The sequence below is a fragment of the Oncorhynchus masou genome, chromosome 13 (genome assembly GCF_036934945.1).
Source record: "Oncorhynchus masou masou isolate Uvic2021 chromosome 13, UVic_Omas_1.1, whole genome shotgun sequence".
In the NCBI taxonomy this organism is placed as follows: Eukaryota; Metazoa; Chordata; class Actinopteri; order Salmoniformes; family Salmonidae; genus Oncorhynchus; species Oncorhynchus masou.
In genome coordinates this window covers 2,729,231-2,747,999 of record NC_088224.1, presented here as the reverse complement: position 1 = coordinate 2,747,999, position 18,769 = coordinate 2,729,231, and the positions used below count along the sequence as shown (strand labels likewise).

The 18,769-nt window shown below is 45.5% G+C and overlaps 1 protein-coding gene across 1 annotated transcript in view; it reads right to left on the bottom strand.

Moving 5' to 3' along the window:
• LOC135551653 (CUB and sushi domain-containing protein 2-like) overlaps positions 1 to 18,769 on the bottom strand; it is a 947,993-nt gene that overhangs the window by 287,256 nt on the left and 641,968 nt on the right. The window contains 4 exon segments of the mRNA XM_064982833.1: positions 1,133 to 1,320; positions 3,350 to 3,488; positions 13,882 to 14,073; positions 17,371 to 17,573. Of these exon segments, the coding sequence (XP_064838905.1) occupies positions 1,133 to 1,320; positions 3,350 to 3,488; positions 13,882 to 14,073; positions 17,371 to 17,573 (722 nt within the window).

The window sequence follows — 18,769 nt, the reverse complement described above, 5'->3', positions numbered from 1 at the left end:
ATCTTTCCTATCATCTCTCCTTTCCTATCATCTCTCATTTCCTTTCATCTCTCATTTCCTATCATCTATCCTTTCCTATCATCTCTCCTTTCCTTTCATCTCTCCTTTCCTTTCATCTCTCATTTCCTATCATCTCTCCTTTCCTATCATCTCTCCTTTCCTTTCATCTCTCCTTTCCTTTCATCTCTCCTTTCCTATCATCTCTCCTTTCCTTTCATCTCTCCTTTCCTTTTATGATCTACCGTTCTAAAATGTAAAGTAGTCATATTACCTAAAATGATATTCAACCATATTCAAACCAACGTGTGTTTATTGAAGTTCAGTTTTACATTCAAAGCTGAATGTAATCACACCAGAGTTTACAAGCTACTCCCTTCTCTTTTAGCTTTGCCTACTCTGACTGTGTAATGAGGCCTTTATAGATGCAGAGTTCTCCAGACTATTAGGTCTTTAAACACAACGTCCCAACAGTCATCTTTCACTTCAACTATGTTTTTAATCCTCTATTCCTGATGACAGATGTTCACCCACTGCAGAAACCCTCTGAGACTCAACCACAACACACAGACCAGTTACCAGACCCGTCAACCAACTGCTACACACATATCCACACCCAGCGACCAACATCCACCCACACGGAAAAGGGTCCGCCTGTGATCTTGAATGCACTGTGATCGTGTGTTTAAACAGTGTGTACGGTACTGTACCGTCGCATGTGATCAAACAAGCTCGGACGGCGCTCCAAACAAAACAACAAAGTGTCGGTCAGTTCAACGAACCACAAGAGAGTTTAACAACAAACGGCCGTTTGCTCTAATTTATCGGAAGCCTTTAGTGTGCAACAAGACGCCAGGGATCAAACAGAGCTTTGACACACACGCACGCACGCACGCACGCACACACACACACACATGCTCTCTACTTTCTCTCTCCCACCCATCTCTCTCTCTCTCTCTCGTCCCTCTTTCTCTCACCCCAACACTCTCGCTTTTGCTCTTTCTCTCTCTTGCCCCACCTCTCTCTTTCTATCCCGTAATTTCTCTCTCTCGCCCCCACTTCTCATTCTCCATTACTACGAAAGACCAAAACCACAGAGGCACTTTACTCCTCCCACCACTAGGGGGAGACCTACCTGTGTACTGCAGGATGAAGCCGTTGCTGCTGAGCGACGCGTCGCTGCGGAAGGCGAGGAAGAGTGTGTTGGAACTGCTCTCGATGCGCTCGGGGACGTCAGTACCGTAGAAACTCCCCAACAGAGGGTGGAGGGAGTCAGGACCGTCATAGATATGGAGGAAGTCATAGCTGGGCTCCAGACTGAATCTGAACGACACAGAGAAGGAGAGAATTGGTGACATTAGAAAATATATCAGAGTGTAAATTGGAATATCGTGTTTCTCATACCGAGCGAACATAATATGTGAATATTGTAACATGTGTTTTTGATCTGACCAGGGAAAAATGTGGATAAAGACTATTCTAGACCATTTAATCTGACCAGGGAATACTGTGGATCAAGACTAATCTAGACCATTTAGTCTGACCAGGGAATAATGTGGATAAAGACTATTCTAGACCATTTAATCTGACCAGGGAATAATGTGGATCAATACTAATCTAGACCATTTGATCCGACCAGGGAATAATGTGGATAATCTAGACCATATAATCTGACCAGGGAATAATGTGGATCAAGACTATTCTAGACCATTTAATCTGACCAGGGAATACTGTGGATCAAGACTAATCTAGACCATTTAATCTGACCAGGGAATAATGTGGATAATCTAGACCATTTAATCTGACCAGGGAATGATGTGGATCAAGACTATTCTAGATCATTTAATCTGACCAGGGAATAATTTGGATCAAGACTATTCTAGATCATTTAATCTGACCAGGGAATAATGTGGATATTCTAGACCATTTAATCTGACGGGGGAATAATGTGGATAATCTAGACCATTTAATCTGACCAGGGAATAATGTGGATAATCTAGACCATTTAATCCGACCAGGGAATAATGTGGATCAATACTATTCTAGACCATTTAATCCGACCAGGGAATAATGTGGATCAATACTATTCTAGACCATTTAATCCGACCAGGGAATATTGTGGATAATCTAGACCATTTGATCCGACCAGGGAATAATGTGGATAATCTAGACCATTTAATCTGACCAGGGAATAATGTGGATAATCTAGACCATTTAATCCGACCAGGGAATAATGTGGATAATCTAGACCATTTAATCCGACCAGGGAATGATGTGGATAATCTAGACCATTTAATCTGACCAGGGAATAATGTGGAGCAAGACTATTCTCGACCATTTAATCCAACCATGGAATATTGTGGATAATCTAGACCATTTAATCTGACCAGGGAATAATGTGGATAAAGACTATTCTAGACCATTTAATCTGACCAGGGAATAATGTGGATAAAGACTATTCTAGACCATTTAATCTGACCAGGGAATAATGTGGATAAAGACTATTCTAGACCATTTAATCTGACGGGGGAATAATGTGGATATTCTAGACCATTTAATCTGACCAGGGAATAATGTGGCTAATCTAGACCATTTAATCCGACCAGGGAATAATGTGGATAATCTAGACCATTTAATCCGACCAGGGAATGATGTGGATAATCTAGACCATTTAATCCGACCAGGGAATAATGTGGGTGCTAACACACACATACATGATGATACGAGTTTAACAACATTGACATGGTCTCTACGGGGACGAATCCAAACCTCGACTTACAGTCTGCCATTGGCAACAACAACGTGAACATTTGAATGGAAGTTAGGATTTTCCTCTATGTGTGTCACGACTTCTGCCGAAGTCGTTGCCTCTCCTTGTTCGGGCGGTGCTCGGCGTTCGACGTCACCGGTCTTCTAGCCATTATTGATCCATTTTTCATTTTCCATTGGTTTTGTCTTGACTTCCCACACACCTGTTTTCAATCCCATTCACTACCTGTTGTGTATTTAACCCTCTGTTTCCCTTCATGTCTTTGTCAGAGATTGTTTTATTGTCAGTGTAGTGTGATTGTTGTATAGGTGCGCGTCGGGTCCTCGTACCCATGTTTGTTTGTTATGTACATTTAGTGTTATGGAGCATACTCCGTGGACTTTATTAAAAGACTCCATTTGACTCTCCCGCGCCCGACTTCCCTGCCACCTATTACACCTATGCCTGACAATGTGAGTATATCATTAGTGTTATGCTCACAGGTTGAAGTTGACAGATATATTGACTTTAGCCGACGTCAAATATAAACGCATGGTGTGTCGACGATGTGTGTTCTCCATTAGTGCCCAGGGTAACACTCACTGGTTGAAATTGAGTGCGATGACGTAGTCGGGAGTGACAGAGACAGTCCAGTCGCATTCTCGTCCGTGGGGGTACGGCTCGGGGTACTCTGGGGACAGGATCAGCCCAGTGGGGCCCGTCAGGTTCCCCCCACACGGAGCTGTGATACAGGGAGAGAGGAGAGGAAACATGATGATACAGGGAGAGAGAGGAGAGGAGACATGATGATACAGGGAGAGAGGAGAGGAAACATGATGATACAGGGAGAGAGGAGAGGAAACATGATGATACAGGGAGAGAGGAGAGGAAACATGAGAGGTAGAGGATGAGACCTGGAGAGAGAGGAGAGGAAACATGATGATACAGGGAGAGAGGAGAGGGAACATGAGAGGTAGAGGATGAGACCTGGAGAGAGAGGAGAGGAAACATGATGATAAAGGGAGAGAGGAGAGGAAACATGATGATACAGGGAGAGAGGAGAGGAAACATGATGATACAGGGAGAGAGGAGAGGAAACATGATGATACAGGGAGAGAGGAGAGGAAACATGAATATACAGGGAGAGAGGAGAGGAAACATGATGATACAGGGAGAGAGGAGAGGGAACATGATGATACAGGGAGAGAGAGAGGAAACATGATGATACAGGGAGAGAGGAGAGGAAACATGATGATACAGGGAGAGAGGAGAGGGAACATGATGATACAGGGAGAGAGAGAGGAAACATGATGATACAGGGAGAGAGAGAGGAAACATGATGATACAGGGAGAGAGGAGAGGGAACATGATGATACAGGGAGAGAGAGAGGAAACATGATGATACAGGGAGAGAGGAGAGGAAACATGAGAGGTAGAGGATGAGACCTGGAGAGAGAGGAGAGGAAACATGATGATAAAGGGAGAGAGGAGAGGAAACATGATGATAAAGGGAGAGAGAGGAGAGGAAACATGAGAGGTAGAGGATGAGACATGGAGAGAGAGGAGAGGAAACATGATGATACAGGGAGAGAGGAGAGGAAACATGATGATACAGGGAGAGAGGAGAGGAAACATGATGATACAGGGAGAGAGGAGAGGAAACATGATGATACAGGGAGAGAGGAGAGGAAACATGATGATAAAGGGAGAGAGAGGAGAGGAAACATGATGATAAAGGGAGAGAGGAGAGGAAACATGATGATGCAGAGAGAGAGGAGAGGAAACATGAGAGGTAGAGGATGAGACCTGGAGAGAGAGGAGAGGAAACATGATGATAAAGGGAGAGAGGAGAGGAAACATAATGATAAAGGGAGAGAGAGGAGAGGAAACATGATGATAAAGAGAGAGAGGAGAGGAAACATGATGATACAGAGAGAGAGGAGAGGAAACATGTTGAAATAGAGAGTGGTGAGGAAACATGATGATAAAGGGAGAGAGAGGTGAGGAAACACATGAGAAGTAGAGGATGATGAAGGTAACTAGATCACGTTGTACGGTTCCAACGATGGAGGAACAGAAAGGCGTTCCATTAGAAGACCCCCAGAACACATCCTTTCACCGTCCTCGTCCCCAGGCTAAACTGCTACCGCATAGCATTAATTCAACTGTCACTAACCTCAGCGGGGTGGTTTTCCTACTGTGCTACGAAGACACACTGTAGTGGTCTAAGTCACCAAAGATCTCCTATGTGGATAACTGAGTAAATAACTGCAGGACCCAACCCATGGCCTCCATGTGCTGAATTATATTACAATAGCAAAGCTTCTGTGTGTATGTGGTTTGCGATCAAACTGAACAGACTGCACTGTGTACTGTATTGGCATCACTAAAGAACTACTACGCATATATTTGACTAAGGCACTGTAGAGTCCATACAGAATAATGTATTTGACTAAGGCACTGTAGAGTCCATACAGAATAATGTCTTTGACTAAGGCATTGTAGAGTCCATACAGAATAATGTATTTGACTAAGGCATTGTAGAGTCCATACAGAATAATGTATTTGACTAAGGCACTGTAGAGTCCATACAGAATAATGTCTTTGACTAAGGCACTGTAGAGTCCATACAGAATAATGTCTTTGACTAAGTCACTGTAGAGTCCATACAGAATAATGTCTTTGACTAAGGCATTGTAGAGTCCATACAGAATAATGTCTTTGACTAAGTCACTGTAGAGTCCATACAGAATAATGTCTTTGACTAAGGCATTGTAGAGTCCATACAGAATAATGTCTTTGACTAAGGCACTGTAGAGTCCATACAGATGTATTTATAATATAATGTATTTGCATATAATGTTTTTGTCAAGTCAAACAAACCTAAGTGGTTTTGCAGGATGGAGACAACTAATGAACATTAAACCCTGTTGTGTTTTCACCTGTTCCTCTTGGAACCAGGAACATCCATGAACTCTCTCTTTCTGCTTGTGTTTTCAAAGGAACCTTCAAACTAATTAAGCCTGGCCCTGATTAAACAAGGCAGCTAATTACAATGTCTTAATTGCTGTTGTTAATCACTGTTGCCCCCCCCCTGTTCTCTCTCTCTCTCTGTCTCTCTCTCTCTCTCTCTCCCTCTGTCTCTCTCTGTCTCAATTCAATTCAAAGGGCTTTATTGGCATGGGAAACATGTGTTAAAATAAATAAGCATAAATATGGGTTGTATTTACAATGGTGTTTGTTCTTCACTGGTTGCCCTTTTCTTGCTGCTGTGATGTCACACTGTGGAATTTCCCCCAGTAGATATGGGAATTTATCAAAATTGGAATTCTTTGTGGATCTGTGTAATCTGAGGGAAATGTGAGGGAAATGTGAAAAATGTGTCTCTAATATGGTCATACATTGGACAGGAGGTTAGGAAGTGCAGCTCAGTTTCCACCTCATTTTGTGGGCATTGAGCACATAGCCTGTCTTCTCTTGAGAGCCATGTCTGTCTACAGCGGCCTTTCTCAATAGCAAGGCTATGCTCACTGAGTCTGTACATAGTAGTATCTCTCTCTCTGTCTCTCTTTTTCTCTATCTCTCTCTCTCTTTCTCTCTCTCTCTGCCTCTCTCTCTTTGTCTCTCTCTCTCTATGTCTCTCTCTTTGTCTCTCTCTCAGCCCAAAGTTGGAGCCCTCTGTGATCATAGAGAATTAATAGCAGTCTGTTTGTCTGCACTTACTGAGACCATCTTAAATGCACCATGTTCCCTGTAAAGTGGTATTACTGTAGACAATATCTAAAGTAGTGCACTATATATAGGGAATAGGGCTCTGGTCTATAGTAGTGCACTATATATAGGGAATAGGGCTCTGGTCTATAGTAGTACCACTATATAGGGAATAGGGCTCTGGTCTATAGTAGTACCACTATATATAGGGAATAGGGCTCTGGTCTATAGTAGTACCACTATATAGGGAATAGGGCTCTGGTCTATAGTAGTGCACTATATATAGGGAATAGGGCTCTGGTCTATAGTAGTACCACTATATAGGGAATAGGGCTCTGGTCTATAGTAGTACCACTATATAGGGAATAGGGCTCTGGTCTATAGTAGTGCACTATATATAGGGAATAGGGCCCTGGTCTATAGTAGTGCACTATATAGGGAATAGGGCTCTGGTCTACAGTAGTGCACTATATATAGGGAATAGGGCTCTGGTCTAAAGTAGTGCACTATATATAGGGAATAGGGCTCTGGTCTATAGTAGTGCACTATATATAGGGAATAGGGCTCTGGTCTATAGTAGTGCACTATATATAGGGAATAGGGCTCTGGTCTATAGTAGTGCACTATATATAGGGAATAGGGCTCTGGTCTATAGTAGTACCACTATATAGGGAATAGGGCTCTGGTCTATAGTAGTGCACTATATAGGGAATAGGGCTCTGGTCTATAGTAGTGCACTATATATAGGGAATAGGGCTCTGGTCTATAGTAGTGCACTATATATAGGGAATAGGGCTCTGGTCTATAGTAGTGCACTATATATAGGGAATAGGGCTCTGGTCTATAGTAGTACCACTATATAGGGAATAGGGCCCTGGTCTATAGTAGTGCACTATATATAGGGAATAGGGCTCTGGTCTATAGTAGTGCACTATATATAGGGAATAGGGCTCTGGTCTATAGTAGTACCACTATATAGGGAATAGGGCTCTGGTCTAAAGTAGTGCACTATATATAGGGAATAGGGCTCTGGTCTATAGTAGTACCACTATATAGGGAATAGGGCCCTGGTCTACAGTAGTACCACTATATAGGGAATAGGGCTCTGGTCTATAGTAGTACCACTATATAGGGAAGAGGACCCTGGTCTATAGTAGTGCACTATATATAGGGAATAGGGCTCTGGTCTAAAGTAGTGCACTATATATAGGGAATAGGGCTCTGGTCTATAGTAGTACCACTATATAGGGAATAGGGCTCTGGTCTAAAGTAGTGCACTATATATAGGGAATAGGGCTCTGGTCTATAGTAGTACCACTATATAGGGAATAGGGCTCTGGTCTATAGTAGTGCACTATATATAGGAATAGGGCTCTGGTCTATAGTAGTACCACTATATAGGGAATAGGGCTCTGGTCTAAAGTAGTGCACTATATATAGGGAATAGGGCTCTGGTCTATAGTAGTACCACTATATAGGGAATAGGGCTCTGGTCTAAAGTAGTGCACTATATATAGGGAATAGGGCTCTGGTCTATAGTAGTACCACTATATAGGGAATAGGGCTCTGGTCTATAGTAGTGCACTATATAGGGAATAGGGCTCTGGTCTATAGTAGTGCACTATATATAGGGAATAGGGCTCTGGTCTATAGTAGTGCACTATATATAGGGAATAGGGCTCTGGTCTATAGTAGTACCACTATATAGGGAATAGGGCCCTGGTCTATAGTAGTGCACTATATATAGGGAATAGGGCTCTGGTCTATAGTAGTGCACTATATATAGGGAATAGGGCTCTGGTCTATAGTAGTACCACTATATAGGGAATAGGGCTCTGGTCTAAAGTAGTGCACTATATATAGGGAATAGGGCTCTGGTCTATAGTAGTACCACTATATAGGGAATAGGGCCCTGGTCTACAGTAGTACCACTATATAGGGAATAGGGCTCTGGTCTATAGTAGTACCACTATATAGGGAAGAGGGCCCTGGTCTATAGTAGTGCACTATATATAGGGAATAGGGCTCTGGTCTAAAGTAGTGCACTATATATAGGGAATAGGGCTCTGGTCTATAGTAGTACCACTATATAGGGAATAGGGCTCTGGTCTAAAGTAGTGCACTATATATAGGGAATAGGGCTCTGGTCTATAGTAGTACCACTATATAGGGAATAGGGCTCTGGTCTATAGTAGTGCACTATATATAGGGAATAGGGCTCTGGTCTAAAGTAGTGCACTATATAGGGAATAGGGCTCTGGTCTATAGTAGTACCACTATATAGGGAATAGGGCTCTGGTCTATAGTAGTGCACTATATAGGGAATAGGGCTCTGGTCTATAGTAGTGCACTATATATAGGGAATAGGGCTCTGGTCTAAAGTAGTGCACTATATAGGGAATAGGGCTCTGGTCTATAGTAGTACCACTATATAGGGAATAGGGCTCTGGTCTATAGTAGTGCACTATATAGGGAATAGGGCTCTGGTCTATAGTAGTGCACTATATATAGGGAATAGGGCCCTGGTCTATAGTAGTGCACTATATATAGGGAATAGGGCTCTGGTCTATAGTAGTGCACTATATATAGGGAATAGGGCTCTGGTCTAAAGTAGTACCACTATATATAGGGAATAGGGCTCTGGTCTATAGTAGTGCACTATATATAGGGAATAGGGCTCTGGTCTATAGTAGTGCACTATATATAGGGAATAGGGCTCTGGTCTAAAGTAGTACCACTATATATAGGGAATAGGGCCCTGGTCTATAGTAGTACCACTATATAGGGAATAGGGCCCTGGTCTATAGTAGTGCACTATATATAGGGAATAGGGCTCTGGTCTAAAGTAGTGCACTATATATAGGGAATAGGGCCCTGGTCTATAGTAGTACCACTATATAAGGAATAGGGCTCTGGTCTATAGTAGTACCACTATATAGGGAATAGGGCTCTGGTCTATAGCAGTACCACTATATAGGGAATAGGGCTCTGGTCTATAGTAGTGCACTATATATAGGGAATAGGGCTCTGGTCTATAGTAGTACCACTATATAGGGAATAGGGCTCTGGTCTAAAGTAGTGCACTATATATAGGGAATAGGGCCCTGGTCTATAGTAGTACCACTATATAGGGAATAGGGCTCTGGTCTATAGTAGTGCACTATATATAGGGAATAGGGCTCTGGTCTAGAGTAGTACCACTATATAGGGAATAGGGCTCTGGTCTAGAGTAGTACCACTATATAGGGAATAGGGCTCTGGTCTATGGTAGTACACTATATGGGGAATAGGGCTCTGGTCTATAGTAGTGCCACTATATAGGGAATAGGGCTCTGGTCTATAGTAGTGCCACTATATAGGGAATAGGGCTCTGGTCTATAGTAGTACCACTATATAGGGAATAGGGCTCTGGTCTATAGTAGTGCACTATATATAGGGAATAGGGCTCTGGTCTATAGTAGTACCACTATATAGGGAATAGGGCTCTGGTCTATAGTAGTGCACTATATATAGGGAATAGGGCCCTGGTCTATAGTAGTACCACTATATAGGGAATAGGGCTCTGGTCTATAGTAGTACCACTATATAGGGAATAGGGCTCTGGTCTATAGTAGTACCACTATATAGGGAATAGGGCTCTGGTCTATAGTAGTACCACTATATAGGGAAGAGGGCCCTGGTCTATAGTAGTACCACTATATAGGGAATAGGGCTCTGGTCTATAGTAGTGCACTATATATAGGGAATAGGGCTCTGGTCTAGAGTAGTACCACTATATAGGGAATAGGGCTCTGGTCTAGAGTAGTACCACTATATAGGGAATAGGGCTCTGGTCTATGGTAGTACACTATATGGGGAATAGGGCTCTGGTCTATAGTAGTGCCACTATATAGGGAATAGGGCTCTGGTCTATAGTAGTGCCACTATATAGGGAATAGGGCTCTGGTCTATAGTAGTACCACTATATAGGGAATAGGGCTCTGGTCTATAGTAGTGCACTATATATAGGGACTAGGGCTCTGGTCTATAGTAGTACCACTATATAGGGAATAGGGCTCTGGTCTATAGTAGTGCACTATATATAGGGAATAGGGCCCTGGTCTATAGTAGTACCACTATATAGGGAATAGGGCTCTGGTCTATAGTAGTACCACTATATAGGGAATAGGGCTCTGGTCTATAGTAGTACCACTATATAGGGAATAGGGCTCTGGTCTATAGTAGTACCACTATATAGGGAAGAGGGCCCTGGTCTATAGTAGTACCACTATATAGGGAATAGGGCTCTGGTCTATAGTAGTGCACTATATAGGGAATAGAGCTCTGGTCTATAGTTGTGCACTATATAGGGAATAGGGCTCTGGTCTATAGTAGTACCACTATATAGGGAATAGAGCTCTGGTCTATAGTAGTGCACTATATAGGGAATAGGGCTCTGGTCTATAGCAGTACCATTATATAGGGAATAGGGCTCTGGTCTATAGTAGTGCCACTATATAGGGAATAGGGCTCTGGTCTATAGTAGTACCACTATATAGGGAATAGGGCTCTGGTCTAGAGTAGTACCACTATATAGGGAATAGGGCTCTGGTCTATGGTAGTACACTATATGGGGAATAGGGCTCTGGTCTATAGTAGTGCCACTATATAGGGAATAGGGCTCTGGTCTATAGTAGTGCCACTATATAGGGAATAGGGCTCTGGTCTATAGTAGTACCACTATATAGGGAATAGGGCTCTGGTCTATAGTAGTACCACTATATAGGGAATAGGGCTCTGGTCTATAGTAGTACCACTATATAGGGAATAGGGCTCTGGTCTAAAGTAGTGCACTATATAGGGAATAGGGCTCTGGTCTATAGTAGTACCACTATATAGGGAATAGGGCTCTGGTCTATAATAGTGCTATAGACCAGACCAGGGACAGATGGACAGAGAGACAGAACAATCTGTTGTCACATACGAGGATTCCAGGAAGGAACAGCTGTGTCTTAAAGTACTAACATGTAGGATGAGGACTGACCCTCACCCGGACTACTGTAGCAGGTAGAGAAACTTCATGGTGTGACCCTCACCCGGACTACTGTAGCAGGTAGAGAAACTACATGGTGTGACCCTCACCCGGACTACTGTAGCAGGTAGAGAAACTACATGGTATGACCTGAAGCAGGTAGAGAAACTACATGGTATGACCTGAAGCAGGTAGAGAAACTACATGGTATGACCTGTAGCAGGTAGAGAAACTACATGGTATGACCTGTAGCAGTACTGTAGGTACTGTTGGTATAGACTGGGTCGTATGTAGGTACTGTTGGTACAGACTGGGTTGTATGTAGGTACCATTGGTATAGAATGGGTCGTATATAGGTACTGTTAGTATAAACTGGGTCGTATATAGGTACTGTTGGTATAGACTGGGTCACACGTAGGTACTGTTAGTATAGACTGGGTCGTATATAGGTACTGTTGGTATAGACTGGGTCACACGTAGGTACTGTTGGTATAGACTGGGTCGTACGTAGGTACTGTTGAGAAAGACTGGGTCGTATATAGGTACTGTTGGTATAGACTGGGTCACACGTAGGTACTGTTAGTATAGACTGGGTCGTATATAGGTACTGTTGGTATAGACTGGGTCACACATAGGTACTGTTGGTATAGACTGGGTCGTACGTAGGTACTGTTGAGACAGACTGGGTCGTATATAGGTACTGTTGGTATAGACTGGGTCGTATATAGGTACTGTTAGTATAGACTGGGTCGTATATAGGTACTGTTGGTATAGACTGGGTCGTATGTAGGTACTGTTGGTACAGACTGGGTCGTATGTATGTACCGTTGGTATAGACTGGGTCGTATGTAGGTACTGTTGGTATAGACTGGGTCGTACGTAGGTACTGTTGAGAAAGACTGGGTCGTACGTAGGTACCGTTGGTATAGACTGGGTCGTATGTAGGTACTGTTAGTATAGACTGGGTCGTATGTAGGTACTGTTGAGAAAGACTGGGCCGTACGTAGGTACCGTTGGTATAGACTGGGTCGTATATAGGTACTGTTAGTATAGACTGGGTCGTATATAGGTACCGTTGGTATAGACTGGGTCGTATATAGGTACTGTTAGTATAGACTGGGTCGTATATAGGTACCGTTGGTATAGACTGGGTCGTATATAGGTACTGTTAGTATAGACTGGGTCGTATATAGGTACCGTTGGTATAGACTGGGTCGTACGTAGGTACTGTTGGTATAGACTGGGTTGTATATAGGTACTGTTAGTATAGACTGGGTCGTATATAGGTACCGTTGGTATAGACTGGGTCGTATATAGGTACCGTTAGTATAGACTGGGTCGTATATAGGTACCGTTGGTATAGACTGGGTCGTATATAGGTACTGTTAGTATAGACTGGGTCGTATATAGGTACCGTTGGTATAGACTGGGTCGTACGTAGGTACTGTTGGTATAGACTGGGTTGTATATAGGTACTGTTAGTATAGACTGGGTCGTATATAGGTACCGTTGGTATAGACTGGGTCGTACGTAGGTACTGTTGGTATAGACTGGGTCGTATATAGGTACCGTTGGTATAGACTGGGTCGTACGTAGGTACTGTTGGTATAGACTGGGTCGTATATAGGTACTGTTAGTATAGACTGGGTCGTATATAGGTACCGTTGGTATAGACTGGGTCGCACGTAGGTACCGTTGGTATAGACTGGGTCGCACATAGGTACCGTTAGTATAGACTGGGTCGTACGTAGGTACCATTGGTATAGACTGGGTCGTACGTAGGTACTGTTGAGACAGACTGGGTCGTATGTAGGTACTGTTGGTATAGACTGGGTCGTATGTAGGTACTGTTGGTATAGACTGGGTCGTACGTAGGTACTGTTGGTATAGACTGGGTCGTATGTAGGTACCGTTGGTATAGACTGGGTCAGGTGGGGTGTTGGGTTAACAGGTCTTACCTGTGCAGGTGGGGTGTTGGGTTAACAGGTCTTACCTGTGCAGGTGGGGTGTTGGGTTAACAGGTCTTACCTGTGCAGGTGGGGTGTTGGGTTAACATGTCTTACCTGTGCCGTTGGGGTGTTGGGTTAACATGTCTTACCTGTGCAGGTGGGGTGTTGGGTTAACAGGTCTTACCTGTGCAGGTGGGGTGTTGGGTTAACATGTCTTACCTGTGCCGTTGGGGTGTTGGGTTAACATGTCTTACCTGTGCAGGTGGGGTGTTGGGTTAACAGGTCTTACCTGTGCCGGTGGGGTGTTGGGTTAACAGGTCTTACCTGTGCCGGTGGGGTGTTGGGTTAACATGTCTTACCTGTGCCGTTGGGGTGTTGGGTTAACATGTCTTACCTGTGCAGGTGGGGTGTTGGGTTAACAGGTCTTACCTGTGCAGGTGGGGTGTTGGGTTAACAGGTCTTACCTGTGCAGGTGGGGGGGTCAGGCTGCCAGAAGAAGCGGCTGTTGATCTCTGTGCAAGTGATCTTGGTGGCCCCCTGAAGGATGTAACCGGGATCACACTGGAACAGGACATGGTCTCCGGGCTCCTTGCTGTCCCCACTGCGGGTCCCGTTGGCGGGCAGACCTGGGTCGTTACATGACGTAGCAGTGGACACTGGAGATAGAGGAAGACTCCACGATGTCAGAGCAGCAAAGATAACAACTGTTTTCAACTCTACAGTACATACATACTGTATAGGGCTGAATAGAAACTCACGAAAGCTTGATTTTTCCATTGACATGTATACATTATTTACATGAGTCACTAAGTTACTTATACATATCTCACGTTAGGATCCATCACTATACATTTTAGCAGACACTTGACCCTTCTAAATGGATTTATACAGTCGGGGTAAAAATGTTTTTCCTCTTTGTCTCCCCAACTTCGTGGTATCCAATTGTTAGTCGTTACTGTCTTGTCTCATCTATACAACTCCTGTACGGACTCGGGAGATGCGAAGGTCGAGAGCCATTCATCCTCCGAAACACAACCCAACCAAGCCGCACTGCTTCTTAACACAGTGCACATCCAACCTAGAAGCCAGCTGCACCAATGTGTCAGAAGAAACACCATACACCTAGCGACCTGGTCAGCAGGCACTGCGCCCGGCCCGCCACAGGAGTCATTAGTGCGCGATGAGACAAGGACATCCCTACCGGCCAAACCCTCCCTAACCCGGACGAGGCTGGGCCAATTGTGTGTCGCCCCATGGACCTCCCGGTCGTGGCTGCCTGCCACAGAGCCTGGGCTCGAACCAAAAGTCTCTGGTGGCACAGATGGCTCTATGATGCAGTGCCTTAGACCACTGCCACCCGGGAGGCCCCCTACCGTTGGGCTCGACCCAAAAGTCTCTGGTGGCACTGATGGCTCTATGATGCAGTGCCTTAGACCACTGCCACCCGGGAGGCCCCCTACCGTTGGGCTCGACCCAAAAGTCTCTGGTGGCACTGATGGCTCTATGATGCAGTGCCTTAGACCACTGCCACCCGGGAGGCCCCCTACCGTTGGGCTCGACCCAAAAGTCTCTGGTGGCACTGATGGCTCTATGATGCAGTGCCTTAGACCACTGCCACCCGGGACGCCCCCTACCGTTGGGCTCGAACCAAAAGTCTCTGGTGGCACAGATGGCTCTATGATGCAGTGCCTTAGACCACTGCCACCCGGGAGGCCCCCTACCGTTGGGCTCGAACCAAAAGTCTCTGGTGGCACAGATGGCTCTATGATGCAGTGCCTTAGACCACTGCCACCCGGGAGGCCCCCTACCGTTGGGCTCGACCCAAAAGTCTCTGGTGGCACAGATGGCTCTATGATGCAGTGCCTTAGACCACTGCCACCCGGGAGGCCCCCTACCGTTGGGCTCGACCCAAAAGTCTCTGGTGGCACTGATGGCTCTATGATGCAGTGCCTTAGACCACTGCCACCCGGGAGGCCCCCTACCGTTGGGCTCGAACCAAAAGTCTCTGGTGGCACAGATGGCTCTATGATGCAGTGCCTTAGACCACTGCCACCCAGGAGGCCCCTGTCTGTAATTATTTTTAATACACGTTTATTTTAATTTATCATGGCAAGTCACTTAAAAAAAATTCTTATTTACAATGACAGCCTACCGGGGAACAGTGGGTTAACTGCCTTGTTCAGGACTACTGATTTTGACCTTGTCAGCTCGGGGATTCGATCTAGGAACATTTCAGATACTTGCCCAACGCTCTAACCACAAAGCTACCTGCCTCTAACCACTAGGCTAACTGGCTCTAAACACTAGGCTACCTGCCTCTAACCACTAGGCTACCTGCTCTAACCACTAGACTACCTGTCTCTAACCACTAGGCTACCTGCCTCTAACCACTAGGCTACCTGCCTCTAACCACTAGGCTACCTGCTCTAACCACTAGACTACCTGTCTCTAACCACTAGGCTACCTGCCTCTAACAACTAGACCAACTGCCTCGAACCACTAGGCTACCTGCCTCTAACCACCAAGCTACTTGCCTCTAACCACTAAACTAACTGCCTCTAACCACTAGGCTACCTGCTCTAACCACTAGGCTACCTGCTCTAACCACTAGGCTACCTGATCTAACCACTAGGCTACCTGCTCTAACCACTAGACTACCTGTCTCTAACCACTAGGCTACCTGCCTCTAACCACTAGACCAACTGCCTCGAACCACTAGGCTACCTGCCTCTAACCACCAGGCTACTTGCCTCTAACCACTAAACTAACTGCCTCTAACCACTAGGCTACCTGATCTAACCACTAGGCTACCTGCTCTAACCACTAGGCTACCTGCTCTAACCACTAGGATACCTGCCTCTAACCACCAGGCTACCTGCTCTAACCACTAGACTAACTGCCTCTAACCACTAAACTAACTGCCTCTAACCAATAGGCTACATGCCTCTAACCACTAGGCCACCTGTCTCTAACCACTAGGCTACCTGATCTAACCACTAGGCTACCTGTTCTAACCACTAGGCTACCTGCTGGTTACAGGCCCAACACTCTAACCACTAGGCTACCTGCTCTAACCACTAGGCTACCATCACGAACCACTAGGCAACCTGCACCTAACCACTAGGCTACCTGGCTCTAAACACTAGGCTTCCTGGCTCTAAACACAAGGCTACCTGCCTCTAACCACAAGGCTACCCTGCTCGAACCACTGGGCTACCTGCCTCTAACCACTAGGCTACCTGCCTCGAACCACGAGACAAACTGCCTCTACCCACTAGGCTACCTGTCTCTAACCACTAGGCTACCTGCCTCTAACCACTAGGCCACCTGTCTCTAACCACTAGGCTACCTGCCTCTAACCACTAGACGACCTGCCTCTAACCACTAGACTACCTGCCTCTAACCACTAGACTACCTGCTCTAACCACTAGACTACCTGCCTCTAACCACTAGACTACCTGCCTCTAACCACTAGACTACCTGCCTCTAACCACTAGGCAACCTGCTGGTTACTGGCCCAACACTCTAACCACTAGGCTACCTGCTCTAACCACTAGACTACCTGCTCGAACCACTAGGCTACCTGCTCTAACCACGATGCTACCTGCTCTAACCACTAGGCTACCTGCTCTAACCACTAGGCTACCTGCTCTAACCACTAGGCTACCTGCTCTAACCACTAGGCTACCTGCTCTAAACACTAGGCTACCTGCCTCTAACCACTAGGCTACCTGCCTCTAACCACTAGGATACCTGCCTCTAACCACTCGGCTACATGCTCTAACCACTAGGCTACCTGCTCTAACCACTAGGCTACCTGCCGTCCCTGAACAGACACTTTCTACATGGATTTATATAGCCTGTAAAGATGAGCAGATACAAACACTTCCCCACCACATACACACGACCTCAGAAACATCTCCACTACACACACAGGCTCTATCCCTCCTTACCAGAGAACTGCAGAGCGAAGCCCTGTTTGGATGTGAAGAAGTCGGTGGTGAACTGGAGGCTGACGGCGTTGAAGGTGCTGTGGGCGTCGGGCGGAAGGGTCGAGCCACTGAGCTCCCTCAGCAGGACCCCTCCGTCCTGGGGACCGTCCCAGATACGCAACACGTCGTGGACCTCCTCCGTATGGAATACCAGGAAGTGGAGACTATGGAGGGAGGAAGAGGAGGTTAGTCATGTGGTAGAGGGGAAGAGAGGAAGATATGGATACGGAGGAAATATGTGGGTAGATGAGAAGGAAAGGACAGGAGAAGAAGAGGAGAAGTGGGGAGGTAGAAAGGAGAGGAGAGAAGGAGAAGGAGAAGAGGAGAGGTGGAGAGGTAGCTAAGGAGATAGATGAGAAATGAGAGGAAGAAAGGAGGAGAAGAGGAGAGGAATCTAGAAGTTCGGTGAGAATGAAAGGAGAGGAGGAGAGAAGTAGAAGAGGAGAGGTGGACAATTTTTCTTGGGTCACTATAACTATATCTATTTTGCCAATTGGATTGATCCCCTCTACCACACAGAACCCCACTAATCTACCGACGGAAACGCACAAGGTGGCTGGTGACAGACCTCCATCCTCTGCCAGCTTGCTACCGATGGCCCGGCTAGCTGTCTGAATCGCCGTGACCCCAACAAACCTCACTACTCACTCGACCCTTATGATCACTCGACTAAGCATGCCTCTCCTTAATGTCAATATGCCTTGTCCGTTGCTGTTCTGGTTAGTGTTTATTGGCTTATTTCACTGTAGAGCCTCTAGTCCTGCTCACTATACCTTATCCAACCTATTAGTTCCACCACCCACACATACAATGACATCTCCTGGTTTCAATGATGTTTCTAGAGACAATATCTCTCTCATCATCACTCAATACCTAGGTTTACCTCCACTGTATTCACATCCTACCATACCTTTGTCTGTACATTATACCTTGAAGCTATTTTATCGCCCCCAGAAACCTGCTTTTACTCTCTATTCCGGATGTTCCAGACAACCAATTCTCATAGCTTTTAGCCATACCCTTATCCTACTCCACCTCTATTTCTCTGGTGATGTAGTTAATCCATGCCCTGTAGCCCCTAGCTCCACTCCTATTCCCCAGGCGCTCTCTTTTGATGACTTCTGTAACCGTAATAGCCTTGGTTTCATGCATGTTAACATTAGAAGCCTCCTCCCTAAGTTTGTTTTATTCACTGCTTTAAGCACACTCTGCCAACCCCGATGTCCTTGCCGTGTCTGAATCCCGGCTTAGGAAGACCACTAAACAATCTGAAATCTTCATCCCAAACGACAACATTTTCAGAAAAGATAGAACGGCCAAAGGGGACGGCGTTGCAATCTACTGCAAAGGTAGCCTGCAG